At 40.4% G+C, this 26608-nt stretch overlaps 1 protein-coding gene across 3 annotated transcripts in view; it reads right to left on the reverse strand.

Annotated features, from left to right (window-relative positions):
• The window catches only part of NFKB1 (nuclear factor kappa B subunit 1), a 57907-nt gene extending 46128 nt beyond the window's left edge, over positions 1-11779 (reverse strand). For all 3 annotated transcript variants that reach the window (XM_084205167.1, XM_084205168.1, XM_084205166.1), the window contains exons 1-2: positions 11685-11779; positions 307-359 (exon numbers count right to left, since the gene is read on the reverse strand). In XM_084205167.1, coding sequence (XP_084061293.1) covers positions 307-351 — 45 coding nt within the window. In that variant the 5' untranslated portion in view covers positions 352-359; positions 11685-11779. The remainder of the gene's footprint in view (positions 1-306; positions 360-11684) is intronic.
• Positions 11780-26608: the final 14829 nt, after the last annotated feature.

The raw sequence follows: 26608 nt of genomic DNA on the forward strand, positions 1-26608 counted from the left end.
TACCACAGAAGAAATTCCAGAGCAAGTGTCACAGGCATGCAAGGTACAAAATTAAGGGTTTTTTTCAACTGCTTAATTCAGCAGGCCAAGATTTCCTTCCCATTTCAGCCATTTAACCAGTAAAGGCACTTTACAGGTCACATAAAAACCAGCTTAGGGAAAAAAAGCCCTGATTTCTGCCAATGCAGAATGATTTTCTATGTCCATATTAAGTCTTGGAAATGGCAAGACAATATGAGAGAAGGCCTAAACAGACAGCTAGGAAAGGATACTGAAGGGATACTGAAGACACAGAAATTCACTTACTTGGGGATCAGATACTCCCATAATATAGGAATCTTCCGCTGCCATCTTAAGTCCTGAAACACAAAAACATGATTAGAACTCCCATTTTTTTTTCCCAATTCAGAGCAATAGAGAAGCCTGGAAAGCATTCAGAGTTAAAAGCCCAATCTCCGACACTTTTTATTTTACTCATATCATTAATGATTTCTAAAATACTTCTAAAATTCCTCATTATTTGGAAAGGGCAAGATGTAAGGACAAGATAGGCTACAGCTAGGATTTTTCATTGCCTATTGCCAAGAAATTTAAAATTACAGTCAAAGTCCAGAAGTCAAAATTTCTTAAAATCAGGAACTGTTTCTGTGTTTGCTCTGACTATTCTGCCATTGACTTTAGGCAACATCATTGCCATAGAAATAGCAGAACTTTTCATTTTTATACAATAAAAACAACATTATGAGCATTTGTGAATGAACCCTAGCAGCTTTCTTATGAAGTATTACCAAATGCAAGTAAAGATGCCCAAGAAAGAACAGACAGTATTAAAAAAAAATTAAATAAAACCAGGAATCTATTGTTGACTAATTTTGGACACCTTTCCAGGGTTCCACAAGTGCTTAGCACACACAACAACTCTGTGCTTAAAATGACAATTATGGATGCACAGCATCCATCACAACTCATTCTCACAGGTCACATGTGAATTCTGGACACTGGAAAAGTTTAGCTTGGTTAGTTTTACTGGGACCAGTAGTGGGCCAGTAGCAGAACCTTTGAATTTTCTGAGGAATTTATTAGGTCTGTTAGAAAATATTAGTATTAGTGTTACTTCCTTTCGTGTACATGTTACTAAAAGAAGTACAATTTCACCTATGCTGAGCTCACAAAATAAGGCTCTCCAAGGGATATCTGAAAATAACAGTAGGACTATTTCAAGAGGCTCATGTCTGCATTCAACAGACACTAAATAAGGTTAATAACTAACAGAGGACAGAAACAGCTCACTGGCCCTCATATTCCACCACAATGAACACAAGCCATGTTTTCCAGCAAAAAGAACTGTGAAAACCTACTGCACTACCAAAGAGAGGTGCAAGAGATCAGTAAGTCATCAAAGAAAACCTGAGTCACCAGGCACCTCCTACAGGAGCCAGAAAGGCAATTATTAAAAGGAAAATTGGAATACTTGGGTACTTCACCTTGATGGAGGCTCAACTCTGCTTGTGAACAATCTCCAAAGACAACACAGTCACCCATTCCCCACAAAGTAGAAAATGTAAATAAAAATAAAATGGAGAAATAGGAGACACTTAATACACAGATGACTTCAATTAAAAAGATGTTTATGTGGGTACAACTGCTTTTTAACCTAGAAAATAAAAGTATCCACCTGACTGTAAATAAATTTTAGAAATATTTACAGGGCAATTATTTGTTGTGCAAATATCAAATAACTGGTAATAAGATTTCAGCCAAAAATTAGTAACATATATAACAAGCAGCCAATGTCACCCATGCTGTACTTCATCACCTAATACAACAGGACTACAGCAAGATAAAAAGACACCAGTCAATCACATTAGCTCATAGGCACAATCTGCAAAGCATTATTTTCATCAACCACTTGTCATTGTTATTATTTATTTTTATGGAAAAAGTCAACATACAAAGCATGACAAAACATTCAGGATACAATGAAATTTACTAAGATGTTTTTATTTGACTTCTGTTCTGTAGAAAAAAATATAAGTAACATTATGACCAACTGACAAGTTACTTAAATCACTGAAATAACTTGTAACATTTTTTGTCAAACACTTCTTACTAAAAGGTGTAGATATTACAGAAAACAATCTGAAGACTTCAACAGCCAGCTTTTTTTTTTATGAAGCATCAGAAAATACCCACCCTCTTGTTACACCCTGATTAGGTAACCATGAGTGCAAATGCCAGGTTTCTTCTGCATAAATAGAATAAAAAAACTAGTCCTAAAAACCTTGTTTTGTGATATCCCATATTTAAATCCTTAAAATTTCATCAGTCACGTATGCAAAATTGTGTTCCAAAATCCTGAAGTTTCCAGATGACATGGTAAACATTCTTGTTCAGAGAACTATAACATTCAGAGGAGCTAACAGGAATGGCATCTGCCCACTTGCCTGTTTGCTCAATGTATACTTTGCCAAACTTTCAAACAAAGCATTTCACAGCTTTCACAGGACAAATGTAATAGTAGGTTCTATTTTCTTTGCCCTATTCTAGCTCCTCAGGCTGCACCTCTCTCCCTCCAGCAGAACCCTGGGGGCAGTGTCCTCACACCTGCCACACTTCTGGTCACATCTACACTTTTATAATACATGACTTTCCAACAAAGGGGAAAAACAACACAGAGCCATTACTTCAGAAAACTTGTCATTTAAAGCATTTTGATGTAAAAACTAGAACCCATTTAGGAAAAAAAAACAAACCCTACATCCATCTGAATCAGTCCTTCAGTTTCACCTTTTGAAAACAGTAACTTCTGGCTTTTTGGCTGATGCAGTGAACATCATGATGACGCTAAAACAGCAGCCTTTAAAGAGGTTCCCCCTGCAGTGCTCTGGTTCAGCTCTGAGCTTTTCAGAACCAGGAACACATGGACCTGATGGAGTAAGTCCAGAGGAGGCCATGAAGATGCTCAGAGTGCTGGAGCACCTCTCCAGCAGACAGGCTGGGAGAGCTGGGGCTGTTCAGCCTGGAGAAGAAAAGGCTTCAGGGAAACCTTAAAGCACCTTCCAGTACCTGAACACTGCCTCCAGAAAAGCTGGAGAGGGACTTTTCACCAGGATGTGCAGGGACAGGATGAGGGGGAATGACTTTAAAGTGACAGAGAGTGGGATTAGATTGGATATAAGGAAGAAATTCTTCACTGCGAGGGTGGCAAGGCACCAGAACGGGTTGCCCAGAGAAGCTGTGGCTGCCCTATGCCTGGAAGTGTCAGGTTGGATGAGGCTTGGAGCAATTTGGAAAATTTATGGTATAGGAAGGTGTCTCCACCCAGGAAATCTGGGGGGGTTGGGATTAGATGATCTTCGAGGTCCCTTCCAACCCAAACTACTCCATTATTCTATGAACATGAGGCTTGGAAGCAGCAAGGTGGCTGCTGACATGGCACCCAGCCAGCTGTAGGTAGGTACTAATGAATCCTAACCAGGTACTAAACACAACCTCTCTCACATCATAAGGGCAGATGCCTCTTACTTGAGAGCTTTCATGTCCAGATCAGCTGCACTGCTTGAGGGAGGGGTTACAGACATTCTCTCTGGCCTGAACAGTTTATTATGAACAGATTATAATTTAGATGTGCAAACATACACCTTTGTGTATGTAAACTCACATTAATTGCCTTATCAGGGCCTAGACAAAGATTAACCCAGCTGTTTTAAATAACCCTTCTACATGACTGAAAATACTCAATTTCACTATGTTTTGTCCTCTCCAAAGCCAAACAGATAACAAAAGTGTTCTGGGAGCCCTACCTTCAAATAACCACTTGTTTCCTTAGGATTTATTAAGTCCACAAATCCGTACACTTTCTCTTACATGAAAATTGATGCAAATCCACAGAGTCAGTAACATGATCAAAACCCCAAAAAGACACAGAAAAATAGACCCTAGCACTACCTGTGTGACCTCTAATTGGCCTCTTCCCTTACTGCTCCAGTTTCTAAGCACCTTTCCCATTTGCATCAGGTGGTAAGATTAGCATCTACCTCAAGTAGCTTTGTTCATTCTCTCATTAGATGGAATGTATTATGGGTTAGAAATTGCCACCTCTCTCATTTGAAGATGACTGGATGAAAATTGCTTTGCGGAAGTTCATGTTATTATAGATGCCTGCTTCCTGCATATTCCTCCAATTCCCACAAATTGTACTGCAAACTAGAATCTACAATAAAAAAATACCCCAACACCTGCAGACCACAATCAACCACAGCAGTCTCCACCCTGGAGATCATCTAAAGTTTTTCAGATAATGGGGCACAGGAAGCAGACATTTCAATTCACAGTATTTATAAGTGTGAAATTTCAAAGGTCAGTGAAGAAACTTCACTTTGGCTCCTAGTGCAACAGGAAAACATAAAATCCAGCTAAACTTGCCCAAACCCACATGATTATACCTTCTGAGAGTAAGTGTGGGATGGGTGTGCATGTGCATACATATTCCTTTCTCTTCACAGCAGGTCAACTGCCATTGTGAAAAAGGTTAAAATAGAGAGGAAAAGAGAAAAAACCTAGGAAGGCATGTATACACATACAGGAGATGACTGTTGCACCAAACACCCAAGCAAACCTAATGGCAGGTACTTTGCACCACTGCTCCTCCTTAATAACCAAATGATGCACGTACAAGTGGCACAGCTGGAAGAACATGATTTATTGTATTCTGAGTATTTGTTCTAAAGCTTCAAAAGGAGCAGCCATTTAAAATGAAAACAACATAATTAATGTAGGAATGCTGTAATCCACGAACAAGAATTCTCATTTCTCTTATCTCAATCATTTGATTTCAGAGCTCTTCCCTGTTATTCTCCCACATTCACTCTGTTTACCTTTTAAAATCAAGATAAATTTCCCTATCCTACTGTTTTCAGCCCCCCTGATTTTTCAAGGGTACAGATCCTTCCCTTTACTTCTCTTTAACTTTCCAGCCTGAATTTTAAGCATGAGGTGAACCCTTGTTCTCTTTGACACTAGTGTCCAACTCAATCCCTAAAAACTTGGAATGGGACTTCTCCTAACGACCTTTCTACAGACAAACATGATCTTTATCACCCAGTTCATTGCACTTGAGAACTGAAATTAGTGTGATGGATGTTCTTCCACAAAGAAATTTATTTAAACCATCTCTTAGTTCATGACATGTTTTACATCATCCTGTTCTCACCTTTCAAGGCTGGGATTCAGAAAGCAAGCCTCACAATGGGAAACTCAACTACTACAATTCAACTGATTTGATAAACTGAAAGAACAATTCTTCCTGAAAGTTTTCTAGCAGAGTGCTTTTTCTCTTTAGCTTGGCTTTCCCTGGAATTTACCTGTAAAAAATAAACTTCTTTAAAAGGACACTGAATGAAATTAATTAAATTCAGTGTGGTTATGCTCTTAGCCTGTTTGCTTACTAAAAATAGAGAGGAATAAGGATGAAAATGAAGCAAAGATGTGTCTCTTTCATATATTGTAAGTATATTTTTACTACATCAGGTCTATGAAGTGTGGAGAATGATCTCATTACAGAGAACTATATTTTTAGGAACAGCACCAAATTTTCAGAATTCCTGTAGCAACTATGAAGTACAGAGGTAGAAACAGTAAGTGCTGTACTGTGCAGACAGGACAATGTGTTTTACCTGCTACTGCTTCTTTAACTTTAGGTGGCAATTATCCATCCTTGAGCCTCAGTCTTTCACCCTTTGCAAAACATAATCGGTATCTGTATAAGGACAATTGTTTCAGAGATTTGCATCTCCCAAACAGAGGTGCTGGGAAAAGGTATTGTGCAATAGACCCTTTGGGTTGCTGGGTCAGGGCTGGCAGCAGGACAAGAGCTGCTGAGATGATTTTGGCTGGAGGCCAGAGCAGGATCTGCTCTGACAAGGCAGAGATAGGATCCATGCCGCTCAGTTTCAACCTTTCACCACTGCAGTGCCTTCCAAGTCGGGATGCTGCCCACCCCTTTCACTGCACAGCCTTTTCACCTTGCTTCTGGCCACCTCTCCACTTCAACCAGCACTTCATTTCCCTTGGAACCCAGTTTTTCTGCCCACAGTTCCAGAAGTACGGCTCCAGAGCGCAAAACTCTGAATTCAAAGTAAGAGACGATAAACAGCTAATGTATTTTGTAACATACAAAGTATATACAAGTAAACAGAACTCAAATACGAAGGGAACATCATGCATACTTTCAGCCACAATATTGGTATAGATGTCTTCAGGACAAATGCTAAAGAAAAATACGTTCAAAAACACATGAAGTGATTGTTAACTCACTCATGTTGATGCAAAGCCACATCTTTTATGTTATGTGGAAGGGAGTTTAAGTCAGTAATGAAATAGATTTGAAATTTGCCTTTAAATGTTGAAATGTTTACTACTATTTCTTCTCCCAGCTATGACTTCAATACCTGGGGGTGTAGAGAGCTGTTTTAAGGAAACAACACTCAATTTTCACAAAAGCAGCAGAAGGAAGTTGTATTTTTCACATTCCTTCTGGTACTTCAAAGATGTGTAATCTCTCAACAAAGAATTTTGTGCAGTTTCTCATATACAAGTGCAAAAAAGTCTGTACAAAGAGACATTTTGATCAAAGATTCTAATTTCCTCTACAGAGTTTTTGTCATCCACACACTCTTGCAGCTGCAATAACACTACATAACCCTAAATGACACTGTTTGTTTTTCTAATATAACAACACAAATTGCCTCCTCTTGTGACTAATTAAGCCTGCTTATTATTTCCTGTTGGGTGGGACCTGGCGGTTTTGTTTATGTATTTTTAAAATTTTTAAATTGCTGAAGTTAAAACTTTTAAGTATTTTCAGTCATGAGCAGATGCATTTCTTCATAACACTATAAAAAATACAAAATATTTTGGAAATGAAATCAATCACAAGTCCTTGAGATTTCACAACTGTGGTGCTCTAAATCAGAATTTTTGGGTGCATAATTATTTTCTGAAATCTAGAACCAAATTTATTACAGCATGTAACAACTAAATCTGAAGAAAAAAAAATCATAGCATAAAAAAATTTCCTTGTCAAAAAGTAATTGGACTACCTAAAAGATGTTCTATAAGCTCTGTTTGCAAACAGAATTTTTGTTGAATTCCTTTCCCAAGTATCAAAGTAGTGAACTAATATGTCAAGAGGAAATACTAAAATGCCATAAACCGATAAAGTGTTTTTTCATGACATTGTTGGAATAAAGTTAGAATGTTTTTGTTAAAACACATTCAAAGCAACTCAAACCAAAGGAATAAACAGTATTCAAATAGATGGCAAACATATTTTGGTACACATATAATGCTAAGGAGATGTAAAAATACTGAGGTTCAACACAGAAAAACAGCCGTAGTAACTACATTGTATTTTAGCCATGTGGGGTGCTAATGTTACTCGAACTCCTGACTATGATGCTAAAATGCTGTTACTTTTCCCTCCAGATTAAGATTAATCACTGAATGTTCTTTGCAAATAGTTCTAGCTCCTATAAAAGCTGTTCATCAAAGTCAAATTTTAACTTAAGGAGCCACACACACCCATTTCATAAGCCTGAAGTGTAATGAATCATTAATATTAGGCTGCAAACCTTTCCCTTTTTTTTTTTTTTTAATTTTGGCAGGGGTAGAGGGGGCATGGGAAGAACAGGGTTTCTGAGAAGCCAAGCAAATGTAACGCCCAGCTGCAGAAGTTCAGCTCACAGGAGGTTTGCTGTATCACCAGGTACAGTCACACAGGCTCTGGGCTCCTACTGAAGACACAGCCCTCACTTCATGAACAGAACATTGCCAGGGCTGTTTCCACTGCAATCACAAAAGTGATCTAAGGGATTCTCAGAGCTCTTTTGGTCCTGAACAGTTACTGCCATGGTAATGAGACAGAATCAACTGCTTAAATAGCACCAGTAAGAGGAACTGAACAGGTAGAGCTGAGTCCAGCACCATCACAGTCATACCCAGTTTTCAAATCTACAGATGTGAAGTGGCTAACTAAGGTTTAGTTTTTTGCTTTTTCCAGAGAAATTGCAAGACTCCTGCAGTCTCAATGTTGTACAGTAACCTATGACAAAACAAAACTCACTCGGATTAAACTAATAAGACCAAAAACCCACCTGCTTCCTTTGTTTATATTTTATTTGTGTGCTAAAATCTGTCCATGTTTAGGCGGAGGGAAACATGACCTCTAGAAGAAACAAAAAAATAAAGCCAAACCCAAGCAAAAAAACCCCAAACAAACCCAAACCACACAACTCAGACCTACTTTGCTCTTGACCTGCTGACAGTTTGCTCGGAGGACACAATGAAACATGGGGGTATTTCAGTTTAGTATTTTAAATGAAGGGGGGGAAAAAAAAAGTGTATCTATCTGCCACTGCTTTTCAAAAGAACACAGGAGATGAAAGGGGGAAATAATTCTTGGGGTAGCAGTAGAGGCTTCCTCCCTGCACATGATCTGTCAGCTCCACCTAAATGCTAAACAAAGGATTTTACCCTGAGACCATAATAACTTGAAACATCTTGTGAAACTGTCAACAGTGCTTCATCAAAATACATGTTTAAATGAAAGCACTGAAGAAGATTCACTGAATTATTTCTATGCTCAAAGTTAGATGCAAACTTAGTACCTGACTGACCTAAGGGCACAGTTAATGACAACCATAATTACGATCTTATCAACACAGAACTTCATAAAAGGTTCACAGCTTATTTAAAGGACATCAAATTACAACTTCCACTTCTAAAATACCTCTGTCAGAGCTAAAAGTGACCAAACCCAGGAACTGCTTTTTTCATTACCTGCCTGAAACATTCATTATCTTCTCTTTGTTTTATAATAGTTGTGTTATTTTGTCGGAGAACCAAAAGAAAGCTATCAGTATGTTGAAAGAAAGGATTTTTAACTAACTGTAGAGTTTTCATTAGTTGCTTACATTAACAAGTAACAATTTTCTTTAGGGCTGATACTTTTGAACTTAGAGTTGGCAAACACGCCCAGCACTGAAAGGTGAAAGTATTTTAGCAAGAACAGTTTGAAGCATTCTATGAAAACACAGAATTAACCAGCATCCCTGAAGACCACAGGTGAATTTTCTCAACACTAACTATATCAAAAAGCAAACTGTAAGTCAGTAAAAGCTATATTCTTTTACTGTTTCTTTGCAACTTCAAAAATGAACATTTACTCTGCGTTACAAGCACCTTCAATAGTAGAGATTCACAGGCCTTCAAACTTATTTCCTGTCTTTCCAGAGTCAGCAATATGCACAATAATATGAATTCCTAACTGAACATATTTCTGGAGTTTGCATGAGAAAGTGGCATGGTAAGGTTTTGGAAAAGGCAGCAATGAAAAGGAAACTCAAAAATCTATTAATTAGCAAATTTGCGTCAATGACATTTATTTGTAGGTATCTATTACTGAAGTCACATAATGCCACCTCAAGGAAAAAGTAAATTAAATTTATTATTGAATTTTTGGAAGTAAAATTTTAAAATAAACTTCATTATTAAAACTAATTTTCCGAAGTAAAATACATAGTAACCAAGAAACAACCAGAACTGCTATTTTTCAACAAATGAAGCAGAAAATGTTCAAATGTGCACATAAATGAAATACCAGTGTCTGCTTTCAACCCTCTCTCCCTCTTACTCCTTTTCTCTGTCCCAGCACTTTTATTCAGCAAACTCTACTGATTTCAAAATAAATACTACAAAAACATTACCAAGGTGTTGCAGGAACAAAGTGAATACAGATAGGAAGTTAATCTGTTACAACACTGTTTTTTAGAAACACACAACACAATGCAAAGTGATATAAAGCTCTTCTGTTTCATAACCTTAATTCAAAATGTATTAATTTCTTGCATGAGAAAATAACTACATCTTTTGATGACTCTGCCACTGACTGACGTTTCTTTCTTTATAAAGGGGACAAAGGGTGGAAAGAAAAAAAGCTTTTCCCCTTCTGTTTCGTATTTCAAATTAAGTTCTTTAACATATCTTGCACAGATTTCAGCACTGAGATTCCCTGAAATCTCCACACGCCGTGGCACATCCTGACCATAGCATTTCAGCATAACTGTTAGTTAAATTCTCGGGCCAGGGAAAATTACGGAACAGAGCATCTGTTTCTGGATGGTTGCAGGCTACTTTTTTCTCTTTCATTTTCTCATAAACTGTAGTCATTTCTGTAGATTACAAAACATTGCAGACAGGATGCTATCTTAGAATGACGTCTTGGTTAACGCTTTCCTAGAACGGGCAGCTACTTTCTTTCATGAAAGAACACAAATGCTTTGACTGAAATACTATTTCAAAAGTTGATACTACGCAGTATATAGCAGAGAGACTCCAGATGTCAATAAAATCGAAGTGCTCTATTTTCATCCCTGTTCTGTGAGCTTGACAGTGCTGGTGGTAGGCACCCTGCAGCATGTAAGGCACAAGGAGATAGAGCAAAGAATTCGTCCACTTTTCTCTGTGAACAGAGTAAGTGAAAAGAGGACTTCTGAAGCACAAAACATGCCAAATATAATCAGCTCTTTAAAACCCTTTAAAAAAAATCATAACAATAATCTGCATTTCCTTTGAAATGTTATTCTGAAGCAAAGATCTTGAGCATTTTAAGACAGGAAGTTGAAATGCAGCAGATGATCCGTTGCCTCCAAAGCCTTATTCCCCAAATGCTCACAGGCACTGAGATTTACTGATTTTCAAAATACGCAGTAGTACACACATGATGATAATGGCCCAAGAGCACATACCTCGCGTCACAGAAACAATGCTCTGATTCACATTCACGTAAAATAACTCAGTAGCACTCCTTCACCAAAGTTACCATCAAAGCAGAAAGCACTAATAGATGAAAAAAATAATTTTGCTGATGAGAACTTCGATATTCTTGGGTTTCAAGGTCAAATGTAACCGAGCAATCAGTGCAGTAATACTCCCGGTCGCGACGAGAACTTCTCGGTTCCACCACTTGCAACTAAATTACCTTTAAAAACCTCGCTATTTCGTACCTTTTAATACAGTCTGCGGCACTCTCGAGCAGCACCCCAGACGAGGTCACCCAGAGCTGCCAGCACCAACCCGCGTTTTCGCGGTGACCACCTGCACTCCCGAGCCCGGCCGGCGACAGTGCCCCGGCCGCGTCCCAGGTTCGGCACGTACGTGAGTCACCTTCGAAACCAAAAGCGACAAAAGCAGCACCTCCTTTGCCTACGAGCACCCGCTATGCGAGCGGCAGAAGCTGGGCTCGCAAACTGTGTTCACTTCGCTGTCAGGGACACCCCTTCCCTCGCCAGGAAGACCCCGGTAACACAGCGGCAGCAAAGCCGGCTGTGTCACCGGGCATCCCGCCCGCTCCCGGGCGGGCTGCAAGGCGAAAGCCGCGGCAATCCCTCCCGGCGCCGAGGGCACAGGCGCGGGGCCGGACCGGGCACAGCCTCCCGCGGCAAACCGGAGCTCCGGGGCTGCCGCGCTGCCCCAGCCCAGCCCAACCCAGCGAAATGCCGGCTCCCGCCCCCCTCCCGCCGCTGCGGGACAGAGGGAGCGCAGCCCGGCGGGCGCCGCGGTGAGGACGCGGAGACAGGGGAGAAAGAAGGCAGGGAGCGGCGGGCCAGGGGCCGCCTGGGGCTCACCGGGGCAGAGCTGGCGGCGCCTCCTCCTCGTCGCGCTGTGCCGCCGGCGGTCCCTCAGCGCCGCGCCATGTAACGCGGCGTGCCGCCGCCCGCCTCCCGGCTCCGCGCGGACTTTCCCCCTCCTTCCCGCCCGCCCCACCGGCGAGGATACCCGCCCGGCACCGGCCTGCGCAGCCTCCGCCCCTGCCCCCGGCCCGCCGCACTTCCTGGCTGGAAATTCCCGCTGACGCTCCGGCAGCGCGGAGGGCCGCGCGGGCGGGGCAGGAGGAGGCGCGGCCGCGGCGCCCCGGGCGCGCTCCCGCGGAGGCGGCGGAGAAGGAGCCGGGGAGCGCCTGCCACCGAGCCACCCGCTGGCCACGGAATCCCTGAGCCGGGGACGGGCCCTCCCGCCCGGTGAAACCGCGTAAACACGCGGGTCCTTCCATGCCAGGGCAGTTGCCGCCGCCGCAAGAATAATCCCGTCCTTGCCCGCGTTCCGTGGCCCACGGCGGCATTCGCGACACCTCTGTGGAGACGGGCCCGGCCCGGTGGCTGCCAAAGTTTTTTTGACCTCTAAATAGAAAGTTTGGAAGGGGAGAGAGAGACTCAGCATAGAGTGAATTTAACCCCCCATCCGCAGTGCCTGGCGCTTTCACAGGCACTTCATTAAAGGAAATTTACCGATTCTTACCGCCCGATGCCAGACAACATCACTGGGCAGGGAGTACAGGCTGCACAGCAGCATGTTTGTGCAGATTTACACAGTTTCTGACAGAACAGGCTACCAGGTAACTTGACTTCTGTTGAACAGTGCCAACGATCAATAATATGATTTTTAATACCAGAATCCAGGTTTGCAGCATAGTAATCCCAGACACATTTAACCAAGGCTGAAGCAAGTCAGCTAGTGCCACGTTTAATTGGCACAAATGCTATGTAAAACAAGTTCAAATATCTTTATGCTGAATCTTAAACGTCTGGTTTGCTAAAGGTGGCAAGTGTCTCAAATAAGGATCCAGCATAGCTCGCCGACTGTGTGTTTGCACAGAAAGTCAGCTGCACACCTCTGGGGAGTTTTGTTATGCTAAGGCCACATAACATGGGGCTTCATGAATGAGACAAAGAAAAATCATAATTTGAAAGAAGGATTTAAAACCCCTCCAAGCATATAAAGGAACCAAGGAATATGACTGTTGCTGGTTGGTTGTTTTTTTTTTTTTGTGTTGAAGCAAGGAATTGTAACCTAGAGCATAAATATGCTCAAAAGGAATAGAGCCAAATCATAAGCCACCTGTTGACTGGAACAAAATGAAATTGACCTACTCCCTTTTAGCATAAAGGGAGTAGGTTCAGGTGTTACATTTTGCGCCACATCTCTGGGTCGGAGCAGAGAGACACTATTTAAAATGAGTGCTGAGAGTGCAAAAGAGAGCTCGGAAATGTGAAGGATTTTCTCTGCTTTCTTGAGAAATGACATTTCCTACGTTATGCATAAATATGTATGAAAAGAGAGTAATTTCCTTTTTTTGGATTGCCACTCATGCTCTGTGATGCAATTCTAAAAATGCACTCCCCCATTCTCTTCCCGGTACAAACCGGGAGTTGAGAATGACTCAGCATTTCTTAGTAAAACGTGTTTTCCTTGTGATATTCCTGGACATTCAAGACCCAGTATTAATTATTTTTAATGTAAGAAAATACACTGAATAGGACAAGTTAGTAAAGAATTGTGTCCCAAAGCCCTTGAAGGAGGAAGTCTAGATGCATTTTAAATATAAAGAAGTTTCAAAATAAGATTCATTTGAAAGGAAAGGTGCCATGTCATAGCTAATCAAAGGTGTGCTCACAGGGCAAAACCTGTATGAACAAGTACCAGGAAATCAGACGAGGTGGATGAGTTCCAAAACTTAAGGAGATTTACCTGGATTTATTTTAAAAGGACATGTATTCAAGTACTCAGGCTCAGCTTTCCCTGTGAAATCTTAAGCGGCTTCATAAAGATCTACATTTTACAATAAAATCCTCTTCTCAATTACATTTAAAGCATAAATTTGCCTTTTTAAGAGATTAATACTGTAACTGAAATGTCATTTCTACTGACACCCACAGTAGGGCCAGGCTACAAGCCCACACTTTGGTAAAATTATCTTCACAGGACACTCTAGATAAATGTACTGCTTTATAGCACAGGATTCCCACTTGAAGAGCCAAAAAATCCAGTTCCAACCACTGAGGAAATCAGGCAGATAATACAGGCTCTTTGGTTTGCAATGATGTAGTGCTGCCTATTTCCTGAATAACACTGGTTCCCACTATTACCACCAAGTCACTTCAGTACCTGGACAATGTCAGCCCAGAGACGAAGAGCAGGTGATCACACCTGAACCCAAAGAAGCAAATTGAGCTGTTGAACTGGGGGAAACTTTGTGAAATGGTTGCAGCCGTGTCTCTGGTGGCTGGGCAGGTGCACTGAAGGAAAGGCATTCTAGCTGTACACTTAACCAGGCTGTTTCACCTCAGTCAGGTAGGGTGCATTTAAGTTTCCTGATATGCAGATGCACTTTAGAAGCTGAGTCTGTTCTCTGCTAGGTTTTCTCTGGGAATACAGATATACAGATCTCTTTCCAAAGTCAGAAATCTTTGGCCTCAGTATTTTTTAATCCTGTAACTAATGATAGATGAATATCTAAGACAAGCAGAGATTTTTAAAATAATCAATCTTTACTTTAATTGATATGCCTGGATTGAAAAAAAATCATGAAAGTTTCTTACATTATTTGTCTTAGGTTTCTGATGTATGTGTTGGAATCAGGACAGGCTCTTTTCATTCCCTTTGACGTAGTAGGTTTGAGGCTAAAGCAGGAAAAGATAAGGGAAGTCTAAAATAGCTACTGAGAGACACTTCCTTTTAAAGCTTTCAGCTGCCCATCTTCATTGAACTACTATGCCATACTATCCAAATCTATTTCTGGTCAATCCATTATTTCGTTCTCATCCAGATAATCCTGAAGTTCTAAATAAAAAACTGATTTGCCTTATGTAGTGCCCAGTGATCATCTTAACACACTCCAGTGTCATAGAGGTTGTCAGTGTTTAGCCAATATTTGCTGTTGGCATTGCCATTGTCTCCTATAGCTTGAATCCACCACTATCATGGGAAGACAATATATTTTAAAAAAAAAAAAGTTGTGTTTTTAAGATGGTGTCATCATTCTGGGAATAGATATGAAGCCCTAATGAAGTTGACAATAGAAACTGTATTTAAAAAACCATTTTAAATAGCCAAAGTCCATGTGCAAAGCCAACCATTTGAACTGCAGCTAGCGGGGTGCAGAGTTCAATGACGCTGCTGAATCCCCAGGTTGCAGCAGTCATGAGATGCACTTTCTGCCATTTCTGTCGTTTTTGGTGGATGATGAACTGGCCTCAATTCATCACAAATTTCATCAGATTTAGATGGACACAGCAACACCCTGCAAGGCTCTGAACAGTGTGGTGCCTGCTGTAATTACACAGACCACATCCCAAATGCACCTCTTGCTTGCTTCCTCCAGAGCCACAAATCAGACATGGGATCTCATGTTACCCCCACTGTGGTTCAGGTGTGTAACTTTGCTGAAAGACTAAATTTCTGGGGTTTTGGGTAAGACTGCCAAACCTAAAGCAGGAGTTTTAAGCAGCAAAAAACTGTTGGGGGGCAGGTGCTGGGGAGTTAATTTAGTAGACTTAAATACGAGAACCACGAAGCTGTTGACAGGGCTGATGGGTATAATTAACAGAGAAAAGGGAACCTTTGGAGAGAGCTAAAAGTACACAAGAAAGGGAACCCTGCTCCACATTTACTTATAGCTGTCATACAGTATAGGGTATCACTTCCTAAAAGACACTGAAAAGAACCAAGCAGAGAAGGCAATTTGATGTATATAATTTTTGGAATGGTTAGCCTAGCCTTCCCTCAGTTTGTCTGTGTAATGCTAGGCCTTCTTCTTCTTTTCTTTTACACTGGCAGATAGTAAGGAGAGTTTCACCCCAAACCTCTCAATTACACCAAAAATGGTTGTTCATAGATTCTTTGTGAACTCACTGCTCTCAATGGAGCTACCCAGACCACTGTGAGAAGTTGAGGGCTGACCAGCTCATCAGAGCCTCGAAGCTGCTTCACCCAGGACATACATTCTGTTCCTTAAGTGTTGCCTAGGCTGGTCCTACGTAGCAGCCTAGGTTTCATAGCGGAGCAGTGTAACACTGTACAACAGTAAGTGCATGTATTGACAGAATAGAAATGGTTGTGTTGGTAGAAACCATTCAGAGAACCATTATTGTAGCACTGTAGCAATGTGGAGTTCATGCAGCTTTGAGCCCACAGCAAACTGCTCCAGCAAGTGCTGTTATAGCCAGGAGCTGTGCTGTCTGGTAATAAATCTAATTAACTGCTAGCCAGTTCTCCAGAATCTGGGCCTAATTCAGGTTGTGAGTGATTCACTCATCTGCCACTCAGCTATATAACACCTTGGCCAGCCACTGAAGCTAGAGGAATGGGTTTTTGCCATTTGAGTTCAGTGGCAGCAGGTTCTTACCAGTCCACTTCATGCACTCCCTTCTCTTCCCACCTCCCCATCTTATGATTAATATCCTGTGCTCTAGTCAGTATTTAATATATCAGATGATTGGGTTCTCTTCATAGTATTTTGCATATCTGAATACATAGTTTCAACTTCTACCTGATTACATCCATCAGAACCCACTTTAGGGGCCCAGTTGTTTCCCCAAGGCACACGTTATTCCCATTACACAACTATGGCTTTAGGTCCTCACCAATGTTTCACCCAGTTAGCTAATACAAACAAAAGCAGCTGTTTGTTGTCTTTGCCACTTTCTTTTGTCACTTTCATTAAATACATGCTCAGTTCAATTTATGAGGTCATTTTGGGTCAGGTGTACTGAGTAGGATCAATGTTAATGCAGCAGAAAGTGGAATTTGGCTAACTTGATTTATATTGCTGCTGTTTTATTGCTGCAGCTAAAGGAAAATTCCAGATAGCTAAGCACTGTACAAATATATAGGGGAGGGATTTCTTCTGCCACAGAAATTTCAACATCTAAATTTATAATGGAAAATAGATCATGAAAACTGAAAGTGACATTCACTACTGTTTGGACTCATGCAGTGATTAATTTAAGTCTTCTACTCAATTGTTGGTAGAACTAAGTTCTGATTTCCCAAGCTGTTTCTGTTTCAAGTTTTAAGCTTTTACAGCAACTAGTGATATTCTTCTTGAAAGTCCAGTCCTGGAATATCTGGATATGGCTGGGTTTTTTTTCAGGTTTCAATGAAAACTTAAACCTTATGTTTAAGAAAGCTGAATGTGTTAATTTTCAAAAGGTATTTTTTAAACTGATGTGGTTCTCTTTAGGCAAATCCTGTGGGCTTAGAGGACTTTATAATTTTGTAATGATGGTGGATTAACTCCAGTGAGTGGTGAACTGAGACAAATCACTAGCGTAATGGATCAAGCCTTCCAAAAAATACAAGATTATAAAAGGATTATTTGGAGGGCACTAAAAAAATATTGTCTCTCTCCTAGACAATCTCTTTCAAATAGATCTGATTTCTCAAAAGTTCATGTTTTTTTAACCTTTGTTCCAAAACTATGAGGGTTTGAAATTTTTTTTTTTAGCAAAGTATTCCAAACTTAAAGCTGCAACGCCAGAAACAATACAGACACTACCTAAGGTTGTGATAAGATGCAAGAGGCTGATGAAAAGCAAGACAGTATGCAGTGTAATGACAGAAAGAACCCTGTGATAGAGCAGGGTGTCAGGGGTGGGGAGGGACCTCAATCTGTTTTTTACTCTACACAAGAAGTAGGTGGAGGAAGCAGGGTGTTCTCCTTATTCTAGTTTCTTTCTCAGTTCCCTTTGTGCTTTACTGTTTGGAAGCGGAAGCCTGGCTGATAGCAGGACAGTCTTTGATTCTTTCCCTGCTGAAGGAACACAGTACAGAAACTTTTAACCTATAGATAAAGATCCCAGCACCAAAGCTAGGAGTGGTATGACTATGTGATCCTGCTGTTGTTCCCAAGCCCATTGTCTCGGGATGTTGTCATGCTTCCATGGCCTGCCTTGCTTTCAAGGCTAAGGAACCCCACACAATGCTTCAAACATTCAGCACGTGAACTTGTATGGGCTCAGGGTCTCTGCCCTGCTGAGACCTGACCTGAAAGTGCATGTGACTTTTCTCACCTGAGGGCAGGGAAATGGAATTGCAAAGTCTTCAAATGTTGCTGTTTACCTAGACGTCCAAATAAGAATATGAGACTACGGTTTAAGCCCTTGGGTGTATTTACAACAGCTCTTCCCAGCTTTAAGCATTGTGCTGCCAACAATTGGCTGCACCCAAGACACTCCCTTTGATAGCATAGTGAGAACTGTGCTGCTTGTGTTCAGATCAACAGCACACTCTTGTTGACCTACCTGGGTGTAGGGCTGGCGGCTGAGGGTGGATCCCTGCCTTCTCTACAGACTTGGAAAGCGTTCTGACAGTGGGCTCACCTGGCTGCAAGTAGTAAGGCATCTGCAAAACTGTAGTATTTTCTTGAGGCAGCATTTAGCCTTGCAAGGTGTGTGTTACTCTGCAAGAAAGTAAGGTGTGTGTCTTGGTGACTTTATGAGTGCTTCTGGCTAGGTCCAGCTGGGTCTGCTGGAGTTCTGACAGTGCTCTAGATAGGTTAGAATGATGTTCTTGTGACAAAAATGCTGTTCTTGCTCTAAGGATAAGGAACAAAAGCCCAAAGAAGTGAAGATTGAAAAGATGAATGGATGAATTTGAAACACAGAGACTCATTTTCCTCACAGATTTCATCGCTACATAGGTTAATATGTCCACCCTATCTTGATTTCTGTGTGCCATGCTCAGACAGTTCACTTGGATCTGAGGCTCACTGTGTCCTGTCCCATCCCATGAGAATACTTGGAGGAGGTGGTTGTGCCATTAGAAGAAAGTAATTTGTCATTGCATGATACTGCAGGACCTGCCTGACTAGAAAGGTTGGACACACTAGTATAGTACTTGCTATTTTCCAAACAATTACTCCTGTTGACTTCATTTGCAGATGTGAGTGATTTTTGTACTTCTGTGATCAGACTTCAGTGTCTTAAGCACCTAGAAAATGAGGAACACTTGTACCTGTAAGTAGTTTGGATTATGTGATGTGACAAGGAACTCTAGCATGGAAGAGGAGACCTTCCAGCTCCCTTGGTCAGGATTAAGGATCTGATGCTGTCTCTTCCAGCAGTTGCCTGCTTGTTTGTTATAATCCTCCCAGCTTTTGCCAGGAAATTAATGAAGGCCATGTAGAAAGCAGTCTTTTTAATGTACAGTTCTTCTCTAGAGCAGCCCTATCCTAACAATTCAGCTTGATACAGGTGCCCTGGAGTAGCAACTTTCACACAGAGGAAAGAAGTTTTTCTAAAATTATAAATGGAAAATAATCTCCTCTTAATAAGAAGTTCCCATCAATGGTTTAGTGGTGCTAGAAGAACGATCAGCCCCATTCATAATATGAAGACAAACTTGTGGTTAGAGCAAAAGTTTCAGGCTGGGGCTCTCTAGGTTATCTTTGAGTGTAACTTCAGGGAAGAACAATGTGACCACTTATGTTAAAGGCTGGAGGGAGAGGGAAGAGCTAAAATAAATGTAATAGCCAGTGACCAATTCCTATTTAGTATTGCATGCAACTCTAAAGTTATTTTTATTTTGCAAAGAAATCTCCAAATCCTGATTTTGCTCACTTGGATAGCAGAGGCTTATTTTGATTCTCCACTGGCATGCAGTAGTGTGGTTTTTCTGGTTGCTTGAAACACTCATAGTGAGTAGCAGCCACAGGTCAGCCTCCTGATCTGACAATAGTTTCACTAAGCTGTGCCTTTAAGGAGAGCAGCTTTAAAACCTTGAAACGAGTCTTACCTAAACTTGAAAGTGGAAGAAACAGGGCCAGTTTTAATCAAAGTATGACTCATCTTACAAACTTTATCGATGTTTTCTGTGACAAAGTCACATAAGCAGCATCTCTAGCTGAAAAAAACAGTCTCTCTGAAAATTGAACTATTTATTTCCTTTCTAGAACATGCTCTGCTTAAGAACAGCACAAGTTGAAGCAAAACTGTTGAGCAGGAAGGTAAATCTGAAAACTGGACTACCAAGCTATAAACTTTTGATGCCTTTTATGACAATGAACTGTATAAAATTCCAATATGACCTGAAACTGTCAGGCACTATTGCATCTCAGGCATTTATTAAGTCTTTGATGTTACTGAAATTGAAGAATTCTCCTCCTCCTCACCGCTTTTAGAACAGAAATATTTCTGAAATCATTGATGATCTCTCCCCATAATATGATGTATACACACGTTTCCTTACTTGTCATGAAGTACTGTAACATCATGAAATGGTCAAGCACCCCTGCAAATGAGGACGCTGTCATCTCAAACTCTTGGGGAGCCTCCTGGTTTTCTGAGGATTCCTGCCGTGTTTCTCAGACTGTGATTCATGTCTTTAACTGAACAGGTCAGAGATTCCAGTAGAGAAGCCATGCAGTGCAAGCCCAAACCTGTTACTGTTCTTTAACCAGGGGCCAAAACCAACCACAAGTGTTTCTGTTTCGTCACCTGACCCCTTAACAGAAAAAACAGCTATTGCATTTTATTATGCTTGTTGTTGAGTTCTTCTAATAGCTATGCAAAGTGCCTCTTTTTCCATGTGTATATCAAAGCCATATCAACATGAAAAAAACATTAAAAAATCTGACTCCTTTTAACTCCTGCATGTGCTTCTGTGCCAGGACTGCTATAAGGGCCTGAACTAGACTCTGTGTAGAAAGTGTGTCATCAACAGAATACTTTGCCAGATTATCACTGGCCATTTCTAGAAAATTGGTTTTGAGTTTTAATCTTTTTTACTTTGATTTGCATGGAAATTCTTGAAAGATGCATTAGAGAACTGACACAATGGAAATAAAATGAGTGGCACATATATAAAACTAACATCTCATTAGCAGAGACCACCCAAAACGTAGTCCTGCCCTGAAATCTGTAGAAGAAATAGACATACTATGCTTTTAAGATCAACCTTAAAAGGTATTCACCATTAAATGTCTTAAAAGGCATTTGAACAATCTCCAAAATTTCCAAATTTGGTAACAGTCACATCAGACATTAATTTGTTAGGTAAGTATTTCTGAGCTGAGAACAGCAGCTCTGGAATCTCCAGACTTGCTAAAGTAGATCTGAAAAAACCTAGGCAGCATGTCAGACTTCCTACATCTAAACTTGTTTAACAGAGATCAGAGGGAAAAAATAGAGAGGGAAATTCTGAGTAAGTGGAGTCAGTATTCATCAGTGTCTGTCTTGGCCACACAAGAAAGAAGGCAAACTTGACACAGAACAAATGAAAAAAATCCCCAATGGATTTCCACCTAATCCATGGCGTTACACAGACACCTGGGTACCGTACTGCTCCTGTCACTGCATGAAGGTTTTCCATGGAAGAACTAGATGTCAATGAATCCTAGTACCAGCAGAAGGTCATCAAGCTAAGGAAATTACTATTAAAATAATACCTTTGTAAACATTTAGTAGATTAGCAGTAAGCAGACTGAGGATATCAGTAAAGGTGTACTGGCACTCAAATCACCTAGTGAAGATGCATCTCATCACCTGGTAGGAGGCTACTTCAGTCATGTGACAGAAAGCCTGAAGGGCTGAAACAGGACTCAAAAATTTGTGTTCTCTAGCAGTTACACTGTGTGGTGTATCAGGAGGACAGTAATAACAGGAAATATCTGGGGTTTTTTCCTCATTATATGTGGAATATCTAACAAAATTAACAACATGGTGAGTCTGGATAAAAGTTCTTTGGTTTATGGGCTGTGCACCTTTTTTCTTTTTTTTCTTTCCTGTCTTTTTTTTTTTTTTCCCATGGAGAACTAATAAATGCCTTTTTCTTTTCCGAGAAAAAGTGTGCTGTGATGAGAAATCTTTTTCAGAGCCGTTCTGTTTCTGAAGAACTCGTGTACTTTGTGATTCTGTGGGAAGGAATGTGTTTAAGCTCCTGAGGGATTTAGGGCTATGTGCTGTGGAGGGAACACTAAATTGTGAGCCTGGCTCCTAGAAGACAACATCTGTAACCCTGTGAGGGGTTTTAGGTTGTGTCTCAACAGGATTCACGAGAAGAAAGGATGACAAGCACAGCCAGCTTGTGACCAAGGAAATCCTTAGCACAGAAAATGAGCAGAGCAATTGAACTAAGAGAGCCTGAAGGACATTTAGTGAGAGCAGGAGCAACGTGAGGCAGACTGAGGTGATAGTCTGCTTGTCAGACTCTGAGAGTCTGGAAAAGACTGTGTTATGAGTTGTTTGTAGGATCAAAGGTAGGGGTCTTGTTTCCAGCTATATGGACAGGCTTTTGAAAAATTCTAGAGAGGAACTGATTCTTGTGGTAAAATGGGTCACAGTGACACAGGGCATCAAATTTAGACTCTGATGTAGAAAACCAGAAAGCAGAACTTCCATATGGGATTTTCTGAAATGTGCCTGGTACTATGTGTAGTGCTAATCAGATTTGCAGAGCTAGCTTCCATATCCAGCTGAGAAAACAACTTCAGAAGGAAAGTTTGAAAGCCTTTGGGAAGTGGCCATGTGAAAATGTAGTGTTACAGCACGTGCATGCCCTACAATGCATAAAGATCCTTGTCCTTCAGTTGCTTCAACAGAGGACCTGCCCAAAATCTTCCTTCCCACAGAAACAGAAGCTGACAGATTTTGTTCCTTTAGTTGGTGTGGGGTCAGGACACTATAGGATGTGATCCACCATCCACAAATTGGGCAATGCATCACAGGTGTACCACTGTGTTTCTTTATGAAGCTTATACTCCTAAAGCCTTACTTTAAGAAGATGAAGGCAACAGAGTTATTCCTGTAAAACTTTTACAACTAAATTCACCTTTTCACTGATTTGTGAAAAATCAGTGTATTCTTTTCAAATGGTCATACAATTGTTAATAGACCTAAAATTACTCCATAACTTTAGTTACTTTTTACAGAACATGAACTACCAGACTAATGAGAGCTACAATTCACTGACTTGACTTGTGTGTAATTTGTTGTATAGTTTCTACAGTTTCTACAGGGTTCATTACAATTTGATGCAAACCATATAATTTCTGCCAGTATGAATACACTATTGTTGTTTTATTTATGGCAAGGGCAGGTTATTTTTATTTACTGCATTGCTTTTTCTTGTGTTTTAATATAAAACTTGTTTTAACAGCAAAATGGGTCCCCAAAACACTGCCCTCACGATTAGTTCCAATTCTTAATAAATCAATGGTGTCTTCATAACAGACACTACCACCCAGCCTAACTAACACTTAAAAAGCATCTTCAAATATGTAGACAAGAGCATAGTGTGTATGTGTGGGAGAAAGGAAGGGAAGCAGTTCACTGGTGTAGGATTAGAGGTTCATGTAGCTGGCCTGCAGCTTTCCATCTTTCTGTGCCTTGACCTCATACTCTGTTTGGTAGAGAAGAACCAACTCAAAAGGTGATTGCAAGGTTGTATCTAATAATGTTAGTATTTGGGGTTTTTTTATTTAAGGCAGAGTTCAGGAACATAAATCAGAAAAAAAATTAGGGAGAGAGCTATGGACAATCAATACTTCCTTCAGCCCAAATTCGAATACATTTCACTGAAAAAGGCATGGGAATACATAGAGGTAGAGCAAGGAAAATAGAACAATGTATGATTGCTCATTCAGTGAACAGTGGCTTGGAGTGGGAGCAATAGAAACGATGGTATCATATAGATAAAGGCAGTTACAATGTATTTGGATAAAGTACAAGTGTTGGTACGTAAAATAAGGGTATGCAGACTACCCAAATGCTGACATCCTTGTGGCTGTCCCTGATACCACAACCATAATGTTCTTTATAGAACTACATATAAAAAAGTGCACTTTACCTGTATTAAACTCATTAAGTGAAATATAAAGGATTTGATATAAGTTTAGTTGTGTCTTACTAGCTCCAACCTTGTGGCAACCAGTGTAAACCTGGGTAACTCAGCAGAGAATCAAGCTCCTATTTCTAGTGTCCTTACCACCAATCTGGGCTTCTCACTGTTTTTATCCTGAATGTGGAATCACAATCCATAAAAGTGACTTCAAAGTGACTTTAAGCAATTTTTGGGGTAAAAAAATACCTATTTTAGCTACTTGGCAAATATTAAAAAAATTACAAAGTCAGATGATTTAAAGGAAAACTGTACAGTATTCCTTTTAGACATCAAAATAACAATGTTCTTGTATAACTGTCAAAAATACAATCATAAGTTATGTCCTGAAAAGATTATAACACATCTCCCTTACTTCCCCCCAACATGCCCTCGTAGACCAGGAACCTGATTTAATTTGGGAGGGGGAAGAGGAATCTTTGGAAATGAGCACATTTTGCATCCTTTTTGCATCCTAGAATTTTGACAACCAGAGGAGGAACTTTTTTTTTTTTTTTTTTGGTCTTGATTCTGACTGTCCTCCCACGACCTGTTTCACAAAAAAGGAAGAAAGTGGTTTTTTAGCACCCAAAAATGTTTGCAAGAGGGAACCAGGAAAATAAATTACTGTATAGCTACTGCCACCTACGGTCTTTCTGCAAAATGGCTTCGGGAGAAACACCATGAGAGTTCCAAAAAGCTTGAAAAGGGATCACGATCAGCTCTGCAGTATCTGTCCCCGATCTTCCTGACTCTGGGGGAGCAAAAGGTTGAAGCAAGAGATGAACCAGAAGTACTCCTAATAGATCACGAAAAAAACTTGCTAAGAGTGGGAATTTAAAGCTGTGCTCTTTGTTCAAGTGCCCTCTTACTGTCAGTAAAAGACAGGGTTTTTTCTTCTCCCACTGCTCCATTATCTTCCAGAGGATGACAGCTAGATTCCAAAGGCTTTACTCTAAAAAAGGGCAGAAAATAGCATAACTTTTGGGAAACTTGCTCATCTTTATGGAGGAGAAGATGCTGAAAATCACTCAGACCAGCCACATTTTTTATTTTCCCCCTCACCCTCATCTTTAACCAGCCAACATGGTGCAGGTGTGTTCAGATGTTTGTATCACCCTGTACTGGAAGTAACACATGCTCTTGGACCTATGTTTCATTGGTAATCTGATACCAAATGTAACTTCTTGCAAAACCTTTTAATTAAACATGTATTTAACAGTCTGAGAGTTGTTTTTCAGACTTTAGGCTACAGTAGTGGGATGCTTAATTCCATTTAATAGCAACATATAAAAAGTAGAGGCTAGTTTTCTATTAATTATAGGAGCTCCAGCTTCACCTTTTTAAAAAGTTTATTGTCACAATATGGCTTTCATTTCAGTGACTTAAAGATAGTAATCAATCAAATCCAACTCACATGGGCCTAATTGGTCTTTTAGGTTTGAATTTGTCACTGGGTTTGGACAATGATTACTTGCGTATATATATATATATATATTCTTTGCAAAATGAAAAAAAGCCTTACACATAATCTGAGCATACAAGTTGGAAATCAAAAGTAAATCAACAGGAAAATGTTGGCAGCAGCTGCTGTGGTTGTCATCTGAAAACACATGCTGCAGGTCTGTGACTGCAGGTTTGTGGATGGAAGAAATTAAAGCCATGAGCAATACTGGTAGCAACAGGTGAGGCTGAATGTCTTGTGGCTCTGGACTTGTTAGAAAGTCAGAAACTTAGAAAATTTGTATTAGTTTTGGGGTGCTGCAGGAATGGATCCAACCCATGTCTCTATCCTCCTTTTATAGCAATGAAATAATCGTTGTGGTTATATAGAGAAACACAAGGATGATTCTTTGAGGCTAATGTGCTACAGAAGGAATTGGATAGTTCAGCTCCTTACTCTGGGACAGTCTGTGTGACCTGGAGTGTGCAGCCCAAGGCCCAAAACAGGGCTTAGACCTGGTTCCTGTTAGAGTTTAAGGAGTAAGACACTTGAATTTCATTGCAGATTTGTTCTTTAATCTGTGTCCAATTATATAACCTGAGATAAAGTTGGTATTTCTCTCCCATGCTTCAGAATTGCTTTTTTAAATTGTGTGAGCTTTTTCATTTACGGCTGTTTTTCACTAATATGTAAAGAAACCAGTAGTAGCCCCATCTGAATGGACAGTAAGATAATGCAGAACAATCTGTAGGAGTAGTGATAGTAACCACACCCAGACACTGTAGAGAGTTAAGAGCTTTCTGTTCTCTGCTTGAAACATATTTATTTCACTGACAAGGAGCGAAGGGGGAACGAGACTGACATGCTTTTCTTGGAAAGGAAGGCATTACTGTTAAAAACCTCTTACAGCTTTTGATGGTGTCTTAAGTGTCTAAGATCTCTTGTGTTTCTATCGATTGACAAATGATTTCTAGAAGACAATAAAGCCAGGAATGCTTTTTGAATCCTTATGATGCCAAATGAATGAAAAATAATTTCAGGAGACTGGATTTTGGTGTTTCATACTGTGTGTAAGTCAGTGAGGACATTTTATTGCATCAGTTGTATCTATAAAAAAAGTCTTGCCCTTGCTGTAGCACTTTGTTTTCTCTGCTGAATGAAAGGTCAAATAGCTCTTACAGAAAGCTTAAATCTCAGTTAAGTTTTTTTTTTTTAAACATCCATTAAAGCCCTGCTTATTTTTAATGCTGTCTTCAGTGCTGGAAAGCTTCTGTGATTGCTGGCAAGGCAGAGTGTGACTTGTTCCTGTAGCACTCTTTCAGACCCTGCATAACTGAGATCTGCACATGGCAATGCCCCATTGTTCCCTTTTCTCTGTAGATCATCACTGTGTCCTTTGAGTGGCAGTAGTTCCTGCCAAAATTGACAAATGCAGTGTAATTTAATTACTTCATA

Source organism: Fringilla coelebs (genome assembly GCF_963513975.1).
Source record: "Fringilla coelebs genome assembly, chromosome: 4".
NCBI lineage: Eukaryota > Metazoa > Chordata > Aves > Passeriformes > Fringillidae > Fringilla > Fringilla coelebs.